This window comes from Myxocyprinus asiaticus, chromosome 4 (genome assembly GCF_019703515.2).
Source record: "Myxocyprinus asiaticus isolate MX2 ecotype Aquarium Trade chromosome 4, UBuf_Myxa_2, whole genome shotgun sequence".
NCBI lineage: Eukaryota > Metazoa > Chordata > Actinopteri > Cypriniformes > Catostomidae > Myxocyprinus > Myxocyprinus asiaticus.
Genome location: NC_059347.1, coordinates 20,352,212 through 20,366,391, shown reverse-complemented (window position 1 = coordinate 20,366,391; position 14,180 = coordinate 20,352,212). Strand labels below are relative to the sequence as shown.

Genomic DNA, 14,180 nt, shown 5'->3' with positions numbered 1-14,180 from the left:
ATATTTTCATTAAAGAGTGTAGTTTGAATAGACATTGAATGGACATTGTGTCGTGACGTGAATGTATGAAGTAGTAACATGAACTGCAAACATAATTTACTCTGATTTTGTTAAACAAGTTCAATTTAACCACAAAAAAAAAACAACTTTATTTGTATATATAGCACTTACAGTTGAAAAGAGCTGCACGGTTCTCCGCCGTTTTTGAATGTGAAGTCTCCTCAGCTTTCGTGGCATAATTATGGGTTAGTAAAGTGTCCAGTGGTACACTTCCAAATATTGCCAGATGTTCTAGGTCATCCGGGTATTTCTTATGTACTGTTTAATAAATACTGAGGATTCAGACATACTAAAATTGGCATAGTAAATAGGAGGAAGTATGCATATTTGAACATGGGGCGTTACTTAACATGCTCAGAACCCGTTTGGTCTGATGATGGAGATGCACCTACTGAGACTTGGGCCAGTAAGCAACCACCCAGAACACCCTATTAATACACAGCAATGTGTTGAGAACCACTCAGGACACCTTAGCAACTGCGTAACAAAGCTGTGGCAACCTCCCATGACACCCTAGCATTGTGTTGGCAAGTTTTGAATGCCGCAACTACAACTCACATTTCCTTTAGAAAATGTAAAAATTTCGTTTACTTCATAAATTTGATAATACTTTTTTGACTATCCACATATATCTGCAGGATGAGCAAAAAGCAGAGGATGAATTGGCAAAAAAGCGTGCAGCATTTCTGCTGAAACAACAAAAGAAGGCAGAGGAGGCTCGGCTCCGCAAACAACAGCTGGAGGCTGAAAGTGAGCTGAAGAGAGATGAAACCAGGTATTTGACAACCTACATGTTGTAGGTTGTCAACAACCTACAACATTGTCTATATTGTCTATATCTCTTCCGCCAGAGATATAGATATGATCAGGAGATGCTCTGCATTGCTGTTGAATTTCTAAAAGCCTTCTCTTCTTTCCCAATTCCAGACGGAAAGCCGAAGAGGACAGAATGAGAAAAGAGGAGGAGAAAACCAGGAGAGAGTTGATAAAGCAGGAATATCTCAGAAAGAAACAGCAAGAGATGTTTGAGGAGCAAGAACAGCCCAAGCCTAAGACCACCAAGCCCAAAAAGCAAAGGCCTAAGTCTGTGCTAAAGGAGGAGCACTCAATTAACATGCTTCCCAAGTGCCCCGCTGCCAGTAAGTGTTCAACTGTGTCTTCTGTGTGATTTGATGTAATCTCAAGTTTGGAGTTATTGCAAGAGGTTTCTTCCAAGGATTTATGTTTGTGCCACTAGGACTTGAATTTGTATATTTTTAAATGAAATTGAATATGCGGTTTTGAATTTGAATTACATCAAACTTCAATTCAATGCACATGGCACAAAATCATATCTTAAAATTCAGATTAAATTTTTTAATACACTAATTCAGGTTTCATATTCAGATTTTGGTAAATTCAACAAATACATCCAGGGTACTCTGAAAGAGCAGTCGATTCTGTATCTCCTCCTTAATCACAATGCAGTTGTGAGGAACTCCTTCCTAGTCTATGTTCTAGGGCAGAACAAGTAACCCATACTAGAGAAAGTTGGTTGCTCTCGCTCAGCCTTGCTTCAATCCCATATTGTCACTGTTTGTCCGCTGTTCTTTCTGTCTCTTAACAGAGGTGACCTGTGAGTTGTGATTGGTAAAGTAGTAGTTTGATTACATACAAGCTCGGTTGCTCTTTCTGAGACCCCTAGATGTAATTTTGTAACTTTAATCAGCGTGTAAAAAATTTGAACCTGAATTTTAAGATTTGAATTTGTACCACATACATTTTAATTTCAAGTTAGATGCAATTCAAGTTCAAAACTGCATATTCAATATCAAGGAAATAAAGTCCTGAAATTCAAATTCAAGTCCTAGTGGCACAAATATCATTCCATATTCTTGATTTGAGTTTATTATTATTATTATTATTTTTATTATTATTATTATTATTATTATTATTTATGAAAATCTTCTTTATAGCAACATTCGCCTCTGCGACAGCAAAAGTAGATATGACAGCTAGAGTGTCTGCAAAAGCACTTAACCAAAACTAAACTAATACCTAGTTAGGCCTATAAGGGAATATTATGAACACAAATGAATATTTTTAGAAGGATATCTCGGCTCTGTTGGTCCTTACAATGCAAGTGAATGGGTACCAGAACTCAGATGGTCCAAAAATGACATAAAGGCAGCATAAAAGTAATCCATATGACTCCAGTGGTTAAATCCATGTCTTCTAAAGTGATATGATAGATGTTGGTGAGAAACAGATAAATATTTAAGTCCTTTTTTACCATCAATATCCACCTTTGACCAGCCCCAACCAGTAGGTGGTAACTTCCATACCAGAATGTGGAAGTGAAAGTGAATTAATATTGATCTGTTTCTCACCAACATCTGTCATATCACTTTAGAAGACATGGATTTATCCACTGGAGTTATATGGATTACTTTTATGTTGCCTTTTGACATTTTTGGACCATCTGAGTTCTGGTACCCATTCACTTGCATCGTGAGGACCAACAGAGCTGAGATATTCTTCTAAAAATATTCATTTGTGTTCTGCAAAAGAAAGTAAGTCATACTCATCTGGGATGGCATGAGGGTGAGTAAATGATGAGAGAATTTTCATTTTTGGGTGAACTATCTCTTTAGTGACATTTTTGCCCCATGACTTATATTCCTTCTGTGATCCTCACTAGATGACAAACTTACCAGTGCCCAGTCTGGCTCGAGTCTGTCACTGGCCTCTGTAGCCACCACTGAACCAGACAGTGTCAACTCAGGAGGGGCGGGATCTCAACGGTAAGTCCCTCCCACTGTCTGACAGAGTGCGGTGCAGATGTGTTTGTATGTGTGCATTTAATTAATTTCTCTTACAGAATCAATGTACTCTTCAGACTGTGACCTCTAGAGGTGTTAGTGTGCTTATTTGTCACTGCTTGTTCTTTCCATGAACAGAGAGGAATCAGTAGAGTCATTTCCAGGCCTCAGTCGCAATTCCAGTCGAATTACAGAGAGAGACTGGGACAACGGTTCCACAGCATCTTCCATTACATCAACATCCATGGCAGAATATACGGGTAAGATCTTTCACGTTTCATTCTGTAGGAATGATGTAAACCTGGATTATATTTTTAGTTGATGCTCTGCCCCCTAGCAGTTGTTGGTCTACAATACTGAATTATTTGTGATTCTGCTGCACCAGGACAATATCCTGTGTTAAAAACAGCAATATGCTGATGTTATCTCAACCATGCATTAGCCAATATTTTTATCAGTGTGCACAGTTATATAAAAGCACACATCAGTTTTCGTCTGGGCAGACAGTATTGGATGTCTTTGTGGGGTTTTGAGAGTTCAGGCTTAAAGGGCAGTTTCACTTGTTTAGTGACCACTAATACTTATACAGGGGAAGAATGTGCTTCTGAAGGATTAAAGGAATATTCCGCACTCAATACAAGTTAAGCTCAATCGACAGCATTTTCACTACAAAAAATATTTACCTATGTAGAAATTGTGCTTACAATGGAAGTGAATGTTGCCAGTCCATAAATATTAGATTACATACTGTTTCAAAAGTATAGCCACAAGACATGAACTTCATACATGTTAACATGACTCTACTGTGATTAAATCTCTCTTTTACATGATTTTAGTGTGATAAACTCGCTTATAGGGTTTACCGGCGTTGCGTCGTCATGGCAACAAAGTTGTAATATTGGATATAATTTTGCACAGATAAGGTTAGACAGCAATCTTATTACAAAAAAATCATGTCAACACATATAATCATTACGTGTTGTGGCTTTACATTTGAAACTTAGTATTTTGATGTTTATGGACTAGCCCCATTCACTTCCATTGTAAGGGCCTTACTGTAACAGCGATTTTTGCCTATTTCTTTTTTTTTTTTTTTTATACAAATGAGGGTGACACTGAACACATTTTGTAAACAGTATTATGCCACCAATGCTGTCGATTGAGCTTAACTTGTATTGAACCTGAAGTATTCCTTTAATTGCTTTTCATTGCTTCTGTTGTTTAAATACTGGTGACTTGAGAATGCAGTCACTTTTAATGCATTAACTTGTTCAAATGGCTGACAATACAATTCCACTGCAAGGACTCATTTAAGGACTCATGTAAGGCAAGAGATTTGACTAGAAGAGACTATAAGGCTTTTTAACATTTGTTGGTGGATGAGGTAGTTTAGCTTTTAATCCTGGAAATTTAGATGCTCCAATACCCCTCAGTGAGCACTATAGAGTGCTCAGAAGGGGGGAAAAGAAAATCAACACTATCTCTTAACTAGATGTAACTCGACAAGTGAGAAATCTTTTCCAAGTTTGTGGCAAGGCATTTTATCGGTCACTTAGTTTCTATTTCTGCTGTGCTAAGCAGGGTTTTTATAGTTTTACATTTTTTAATTAGTTTTTATTCCTAATTTATTTTCAATTTGTCCTTTTCAGTTAAGTTTTGTTTTCGTTAGTTTTCACTCTGTTAGTTTTCATATCTAGTTAGTTTAGCTTTAGTTTTTTTTTCAGTTTTTTTTTTTTTTGTTGTTTGTTTCAGTATATTTAGTTTTTATTTTAGTTTTAGTATTTCAAAGTTAATGCATGAATCGAAATCTTTAAATGTGATTGACAATGTTGAATTTCTTAGTGCCATCTAATGTTAACATTTTTTTGTGACATTTTCATGTTTATGAAGGTGGTATGTAAAGGTTCCAAATTTTGTATCTAAAAATAAAATTAATTTGTGATCATTTTATTTAGTTGTGGAGTCATGAAAATGTATTTTAGTTTTGTTGTAATGGTTTTTTTTTCCCAGTTATGTTTTTTTATCTTAATTACAGTTATAAAAAAATATATAAATAAACATTTAATTTTCTTTAACAGCAATAACAACGATAAGTAGTGCCACCCATAGTGAAATATCATTGGTGCAAAACCTGCTTGACATTGAGGCAATTCAAATTCAAATCCGAATATTTGTCGAATTTAAGATAAAATGCACATTCAAATGCTAAAATCAGGGTTCATACAAGGTGCTTGAAGTACTTGAATTTGGAAAATGTTGTACTAAGTGGTGCTTAAAAAGTGCTGAAGCGGGTTTTGCCCAAGGCACCATACAATGTGGAACCGCTACTGTAGACAAGAATTTATTTGATAAATAAGTTATTCCATACCTCTTTGTGTGTGTTGTATGCTTTTTATTCAGATCCAGTTCCAAAAAAATACCGGAGGAATTTAATGTCTTTCAGTTCTGTTAACGGTTCTCAAACGGCAACCTTCCGCTGGTGCGGACAGAACACTCATGGGAGAATTCACTAAGGATGAATTTCGCCCGCCCAGTAAATGCGCTGTTTATTAGCATGCGCTCTCTGTGCTGGTTTAGCACCCCATTCACCAATGAATTATGCAGATCAGACAACAGCGCAAACGCACCCACAAACTCTGCTGAATGCAAATTGCACACGCAATTCTGATCTTGCAGGCCGATTCTGAGCACTATACAACAGGGGACGCAGCTGACTACCTTGATATGACACACTCTGCCAGAACTGAACAGCATTAATCATGATCCAGACACACGTATCATCTCTTTAACATGAAGAAAGTGCACTCAACTGCACCGCACATCTGGATACATGACAGGTTATAAAGTTTTTCTCCATCATTTGATGGATTACTGCTTAAATAATCCATAATAAATGTACACAAACATCTCTTTAAAAATTTTTTGGGTTTACTGCCTTGTTTCATTTGGCGGTACTAGCGAGATGTAAATTGCAGCGGGCAATTTTTGTGAATGAAGCGCAACTTACTATGAGCCTAATTTACAAAGAAAGGAGGCGTGTTTGCGTGGAAATGAATGTCTATGACTTTGTTTAAATATTGAAGACGCAGCGCAATTTCAGCATTGATTGCGCCTGCTAAAATTGATTGTGGGTGGTTTGTGAATAAGACGCAGGTATTTGCGCTGACATAAAGGCAGCATAAAATAATCCATACGACTCCAGTGGTTTAATGTCATCAGAGGCGATATGATAGGTGTGGTGAGAGACAGATCAATATATAAGCCCTTTTTTTTTACTATAAATTCTCCTCCCTGCTCAGTCAATCTCCACTTCAACCTTCACATTCTTCTTGTGTTTTTGGAGATTCACATTCCTCATTCATATCGCCCCTACTGGGCAGGGAGAAGAATTTCTAGCAAAAAAGGATTTAAATATTGATCTGTTTCTAACCCATACCTATCTTATGATGCCTTTATATGCTTTTTGGAGGGTCAAAATTTTGGCACCCATTCACCTGCATTGTATGGAACTACAGAGCTGAAAAATTCTTCTAAAAATCATAATTTGTGTTCTGCAGAAGAAAGTCGAACACATTTGGGATGGCATGAGGGTGAGGAAATGCTGAAAAAAGTTTCCTTCTTGGGTGAACTATTCCTTTAATGTTTATTGAGTTAAGTTTTTAGTATCATTATCTTCAGGTGTAAATAAGTTGCAGACCGCTGCTGAAGTGGCGCTGTCACGTAGCACCTGATACTTTTCACACCGCTGTTCAGTAATCATCACAACGATTATTATTAGTTGAGGATTTAAAAAAATATATTTTATAGATACTGCTGTGGCGTATTTCCATTCACAAGTACAGATTTTTGCAACAATCAGTTTTTATTAAAATGTATTACTCCAGAGTAAAAATGTCTCAAATGAGATATAAAACATTCTGAGGTTTGAATGCAGATAATTGAGGCTTCGGTTTTCTCTGTCAAGCATGCCTTTGTGGAAAGAGAGCTTTGTGTCTCACAGAAAACAGTTAGTGGCTGACAACATTTGCAATTTTGGTCAGTTCCTCACATAAAGCTGTTGAGTGACTTTAGAAAACATGGAACATAGTTCATATGAACCACTTTTTAAGGTTCCAATTATTCACTTTTGTTGGAAAGCAAAATGCATTTTAAGGCTGCACAGTTATGAGTCATTTTGTAATGAGAGGTATTTTATAAAAATACATTTAATAAATATAATTTGTATATTTTATTTAAAATTAACAAATGCAGAATTTGCAAGATGAATGACATATCTTGTGTATAATCCTTGAAAACAAATAAAAATGTGCTTGAAAAGTTCTTGAATTTCACTTTTAAGCATCTGTATGAACCCTGTAAAATGTGCATTAGAAATTAATTAATTAATTAGATTAGTGCCAAGCACTAATGAGGACTTGCGGGCCATTGAGACCGATTGGGTTCATGCACTAATAAAACAGACCTAGAACATTGAATATAACGGAACACTGTTGTCTCGAGTCGTGCTTTAAAGGTAGAATTTCTTTTTAAATTGACACCGTCTAAAAGACGCAGCACTCCTGCATGAAGACTAGAGGTGGGTAAAAATATTGTTTTTCCGATTAATTGCGATCTTCATTTGAACAATCTCAATATCGATTCTTAAATCCCAAGATTGATTTTTCACTCAATGCACAACCCTCTACTACAATGAGAGGAAATCACTCGCGTTTGCAGCCAAATTTCACGCTATGCGATTAAGTAAATATATTTGGCAGCTGGCTGGTAAATGTTACATTTCACTCACCAGCAATTGTGTAGTTTAGTCGTGAATTGTTCAGAAGCAAGATCCTTTCAGTGTGTTGAGAACGTTTTTCCGTGTAGCCTAATTAGTGTCCAAGACGAGATCCACGCAACCCATTTGTCATTGAATACAGTCTCTTTTAATACCCTTTCTGTTCTTTACAGTTAGTTGTTGATATAAAAAAAAAATAAAAAAAACATCTAATTCTAATCATGAATCGCACAGATGAAGTAAAGCCATTCAAGTCCTCTCTAGTTAACATGCGCTCTTCTACAGACACTTTACAGAAATGCCGTTTTTTGTTAAAGAGACAGTACCGGTTTTAGCATGTGTTCAACAAATCAATGTAAATACTTGTAAATAGTACAAATTATGCAATTTAACAATAAATATGTAACAAAAATAATATATGAAATATAATATCTTATTGATTGTTTGAATACATTTATTTGTTCATTTTTAAAAAGCCAAAATGTGACCAAAATGATGAAAAAGTAATCAAATATAATTAGTAATGTACCTAGTTAAAAGGTAGCCTGTATAATTAACAGCATTAGCTTGGAGATAATTTCTTTTATATGTAAGCAAAAGGGACATTATAACTTAAACCCATATGAATCGAAATTGAATCGAATAGAAATCAAGAGCTTGTGAATCGGAATTGAATTGGGAAATCTGTATCAATACCCATCCCTAAACGGCCGGTGCACCGGACGCATCTGGTACATGCATGGCACGTTCTAAAATATCGAAACAATTGTTTTCAATGAATGTATGCACACCACCGGCGCTGCCTCTCGGCATCTGTTGCGGCGCTTAGTTACGACTCCGGAGGCTGCTCAAAATTCTGTAGTGCCACAGAGTGCAACTCTCATAGTTTTCCATTAAATTTGAACCCAAATAATTATCAAAGGACATTGATTATTTACCTTAGCCATCACTGGATGATATATTGTGTATATATATTTTAAATGTTATACACAATATATGTATGTTTCAGTTACAAGTATGTCTTTTTGTGGTTTGACAGGTTCAATTAAAACTGTTCAAGGCTACATACAGAGAAATTGCATAATAAACATCGCCATTTCTAAGCGTTCAGTTTGCACAGTTACACCAGTTTCATATACTAACCTGCAAACTCACCAATGTCACTCTGTTCATTCTTTTTTTTTTTTTTTTTTTTTTCAATTTTGGAATGCCCAATTCCCAATGTGCTTTTTAAGTCCTTGTGGTGGCGTAGTGATTTGCCTCAGTCCGGGTGGTGGAGGACGAATCCCAGTTGCCTCTGCGTCTGAGATCGTCAACCCATGCATCTCATCATGTGGCTTGTTGAGTGCACTGCCATGAAGACATAGCGCATGTGGAGGCTTCACGCCACCCACCGGGGCAACCACGCTCAACTCACCACGTGCCCCACCAACAACGAATAACATTATAGCGATCATGAGGAGGTTACCCCATGTGACTCTACCCTCCCTTGCAACCGGGCCAGTTTGGTTGCTTAGGAGACCTGGCTGGAGTCATTCAGCACGCCCTGGGATTCGAACTAGCGAACTCCAGGGGTGGTAGCCAGCATCTTTACCACTGAGCTACCCAGGCCCCCACTTTGTTAATTCTTAAAGTACAAAAACCTTTGTTACATTTATGTGTATGGTGACTAGATTCACAACTTTGGACTGCCACCTGCACCACATCGACATGTCCTTCAGTATTAAGTACAGTAAATGTTATATCACCCCTTGTGGTCTCCCAAAGCTATTACCCCAGACTTCTTTAAACGGAAGGCCAACTGACTGTGAATTGGAAGGCACACAAAACAGGCTTCTAAATTAAATGTCGGCAAATGTTAACATGAAGGTGCCAATCAATAATCAATGTATCAATATTTTATGACATCCCTAATTTTCATATTTTTGTCTCCGTAGGACCCAAGCTTTTCAAGGAGCCAAGTGCAAAATCCAACAAGCCGATAATACACAATGCCCTCTCTCATTGCTGCTTAGCAGGGAAAGTAAATGAACCACAGAAGAACTCTATTCTTGAGGTTTGTGACCAGTTTGCTTTATTGCATTGCAGATAACATCTAGAGGTTGTAATGACAAGTCTTGATATTATCATTGCTGAAAACGCTTCAAAATAATTGCCTCTTGTTTGTCCTGTAGGAGCTTGAGAAGTGTGAATCCAACCACTTGATGATTCTATTCCGTGACAGCGGCTGCCAGTTCAGGGCCCTTTACTCCTACTTCCCCGACACTGAGGAGATCCACAAGCTCACTGGTACAGGGCCCAAGACCATCACTAAGAAGATGATCGACAAACTCTATAAGTACAGCTCGGACCGCAAGCAGTTCACAGTAATCCCTGCCAAGACTGTGTCTGTCAGTGTAGATGCGCTGACTATCCATAACCACCTGTGGCAAGCCAAAAGACCTGCAGTGCCAAAGAAGAGTGGAAAGTGAGGTCAGATAGCACTTGAGTTCTGTAGGTTTTGGGTGTATACAGTGAACACAAAAAACTTGCAATGAGGCCTACTTCCATCAGACTGGTGATCGAAGAGACCGTCTGGACAAGCAGACAGTTAAGCCTTCACACACTCCATTTGAATGTGTTTTGGGTTAAAGTAGTCTTTTACCTACAATCTGTGGTATTTTTACATGATTCATTTTTTGTTTACTTAAAGTATTTATTGGTTAGGCACTGATTGGCTCATTTTACTGAAGAGCTTCCCATGATTGTTTTAATATGTTTGTTTTCCCCCTTTTTAAGTTAGAGATACATGTTTTTGTTGTTTTTATTTTTTTTATATATAAAGTCTGCTGCCTCTGAGGACTGCCAGAACTCAAATTAATCTAAAAACACAGCTGACTTGCGTCTCAACCAAACGTTCATTTGTTTTTGCCTCCGAAACATGCTGCTCTGAACTGTCTACTTAGTTGTCATTGGGACAAGTGTCCCTGGTAAGTGTGCTTTTAGCCTTCATGTGTTGTGGTACTACAAGCACTATTTATACAGTGCTTTAAAAAGGCAAATTGGCTGTAGCCCAGTTTTTGAAACTTGATTGTCCTTAATAGGGAATCAAACAGACCTTGATACACATCAAATGCTGTTCTCTTCTGTTCTGCTGTTAGCAGTTGTGACGTCAACTGGACAGTCTGTACTATGGTGCACTTATGATCATGTTTTAGTGCTTTTTATTATCATGCAATGTATCCATGTTGATGCAGGCGCTGGAGCTTTCTCATGCAGAACAACAGCATGCTCTGTTATGAAGAGTGTCGCTGTAAATGATTTGAATGACAGTATTTAATATATTCATAATCGGTTACTTCCTTTGCAGTCGCTGTCTGATTATTTACCAAGGCTGAAAACATTCCTCAAGTGAAAGTGTCAACACTGCCGACAACCTTGTTTCTACATGTTCGATAACACTCACAGAAGCCTCGTGTTTGGTGTCAAGATCAATTGAGCGCTGCACATGCACTTTATTATTTAGCTTATTAAGGTGTTTGGCTAGGGGTCGAAATTTTAAAGGGCTTTACTAAACACTTTTGCTCCATTTTGTTGAAGATTCCTTGTCGAAAAGTACTCTTGATACACACTTAGAAAAATCTCTTTGCAAACATTATTAACACAGAATAGAGCAAATTGCCAGTCCCTTAATGGCTCTTAAACTACTGTTTCCAAATAATAGATGTTAAGTCTACAAGTTGCTATATTTTGTTTCATTTTAAATTGCGGTTTTGTATATTATGTGTTTTTATATGAACTAAAAGATTGTATTGATGTTGGTCACTTCTTTTCTTTTTTAAACACTACTACTCATTCTTGATCATTTTTGCTTCCTTTATCATACCATTATTTATTTTAAATAAGACTCTGAGAATTAATAAATATTTCAAGTCAATCAATTCATTCTCATTGTTTATTTCTGGTTAATCATTGACATTTTCATCTCTTTTCCACTTTAAGTTTTATAACATACCTCGTATTATGTGAGCTTTCAAACTCATCAATTATACATGCAACCTACAGCTGCTATATCTTTTATTCCAAAAAAGGGTCACTAAACCACACTACATGTAGTTTACCATTTGATGGCATGATGTTTTGTCAATTGTGTCACATCTAAATTACATTTAATGAGAAGTAGTAACACCACTGACAAATTGTACAATTCATTTGTTTTTTAAGATGAAACATTCTGATATTTTTCATGGTCTTTAACAAAAAAAAAAAAAAAAAAAAAACATTTATAAACTCACGTTTGGCCAGTAGTGGCCCCCTCACCACACATGACCTTTAGCTTAATGAAGATTTTAATTGTTTCCCTTTGAACTCTTTGGGGTTTATATCTTGGGATAACACTACTGACATTTGTTTTTTGTAAAAATATTAACTATTTTATTTCTAGTTATTACTATTGATTTGATTTAATTAGATTTTTGGTACTTGGTTATTATTATTATTAAATGTCTCCACATACACTGTAAATATAAATAAGAGTATTTTTAATCTATACCAATTTGAGCATGTTTTAAAACACATGGGTTTGTACAGGAATGTGCCCATTGCAGTTTGACTTTTCCCATCTGAAAGTGAGCAACAGCAAATCACTATTGTAGAATGATCCAGTAACAAATATTATTTCCAAGTGCTGTACAAAACTGTACAAAATTTAATTTACCTGGTCAGAGCTGCATTTTCATGTCAGTTTTATTGGTAGCTTTAAAGGTATAGTTCACCCAAAAATGAAAATGCTCTCATTTACTCACCATTAAATCACAAATGATGATTTTAAGAAGAATATTTCAGCTCTGTAGATCCATACTATTTCAAGTGAATTGTGACCAGAACTCAGAAGGTCCAAAAAGGACATAAAGGTAGTGTAAAAGTAATCCATAAGTCATTTTTTGCTATCAATCTCTATCTTTGAACAGCCCCAACCAGTAGGTTGCTGAATGTGAAAGGATTTTCAAGAAAAAAAGGACTTATTAAATATGAATCTGTTTCTCAACCACACCTAACATATCGCTTTAGAAAATATGGATTTAAACACTGGAGTCTATATGGATTACTTTTATGCTGTCCCTTTTGGACCTTCTGAGATCTGCTCACCATTCATTTGCATTTGAGGACCAGCAGAGCTGAAATATTTTTTTCAAAATCTTTGTGTTCAGCAGAAGAAAGTCATACACATCAGGGATAACATAAGGGTGAGTAAATTATGAGAGAATTTTCATTTTTGGGTGAACTATCCCTTTTATGGTGGGGACTAGTTGTAGGCCATGTCTAGCATGTTGCATTGTCCGAAAGTTTAATTACAGCTAGTCTCGTGATGGGGGTCCCAACGTCACCCAACTGGAACACCACCGGCCAATCCTCATCTGTATCCTTGACAGTCCACTGAAGACACATTTGTGTCCAGGCAACTGGCAGTTTATCCTCAGTGGGTGGCTCTACAGATCAGGTATTCAGTGTATGGATGGTCATTAGGAAGAAACTTTGAAGACATTGATATTTGATGTTTTTCAGTATGCATGGTAAGTGTTATTGGACTTTGGTGTTTTGTTTACCTCACAATCAACTAAATTTTGATGTTCAGTGCCTATTTTGTTCTGTCTAGCTCTACATACATTGGTGACACTCCATCTCATTCATATGGCATGGTTTCAGTCCTGTATAGATACTGGAACTGACTACGTTTGCAAGGAGATACCGAGAGGTAGGATGGTCTGATGATGAAGCTGCTTTGATGTTCATAAATATAGTGTGCTTGTCACCTGTAACCGAATGCAAGCTGATCAGATACAGTTCAGCTGAATATAGCTCATCTTCACTAATTTGAGAAAAAATACATAGCTAATTGGTGAAACATGAGTTTGTGCCAAGTTGCATGATGGATCATTTTACTGGTATTTACTGTTTTAGACTAAAAGAAAGTTCTGGGTTCAATACAAGTTAAGCTCTATCGACAGCTTCTGTGGCATACCGTCGATTACCACAGTTTCAATTTGTTCAGATCTCAGTTTATAAAAACAAACAAAAACATGTTTACAGTAGTGCACTTACAATGTAAGTCTTTGTGGCAAGGCATTCTGGAGGGTGTAAAAGCAGAAATGTTTATTGTATCCAAGAAGTTGTATTTTTGTGACGGTAAAGCACTTTTAATTCTTCTATGCAAAAATACGTTATTCATTTATATACGTTTATATAAAGTTGTTTAAATTGTACTTTCAGCAGTAGTTACTTTTTTGGTGGCTGAACTTCTAGTTATATGCTACGGACAGTTCCTGTGGATGGAGTTTGTTACATGTAAACAGTACATTGCGGATAGGTACGTCGTGTCCCTTTCTGGTATCCTGGTGCATTTTGCGTGAATGTTAGCAGGTCTTTGGCTTTACATGGTCATGACAGGAGATGAAAGATTGGATATAACTTTGCAGATACAAGGTTGGTAAGCAATTTTGTCACACTGACCTCATGTAACGTACAATGTTAAAGTTTTATGGCTATACTTTAAAAACAGTGCATCT

The 14,180-nt window shown here is 36.7% G+C and overlaps 1 protein-coding gene across 3 annotated transcripts in view; it reads left to right on the top strand.

The window, feature by feature from the left end:
• The window catches only part of LOC127433693 (calmodulin-regulated spectrin-associated protein 1-B-like), a 54,154-nt gene extending 42,599 nt beyond the window's left edge, over nt 1–11,555 (top strand). For all 3 annotated transcript variants that reach the window (XM_051685800.1, XM_051685810.1, XM_051685818.1), the window contains 6 exons: nt 699–835; nt 988–1,199; nt 2,741–2,843; nt 3,000–3,121; nt 9,573–9,691; nt 9,810–11,555. In XM_051685800.1, the coding sequence (XP_051541760.1) occupies nt 699–835; nt 988–1,199; nt 2,741–2,843; nt 3,000–3,121; nt 9,573–9,691; nt 9,810–10,106 (990 nt within the window). In that variant the 3' untranslated portion in view covers nt 10,107–11,555. The remainder of the gene's footprint in view (nt 1–698; nt 836–987; nt 1,200–2,740; nt 2,844–2,999; nt 3,122–9,572; nt 9,692–9,809) is intronic.
• Nucleotides 11,556–14,180: the final 2,625 nt, after the last annotated feature.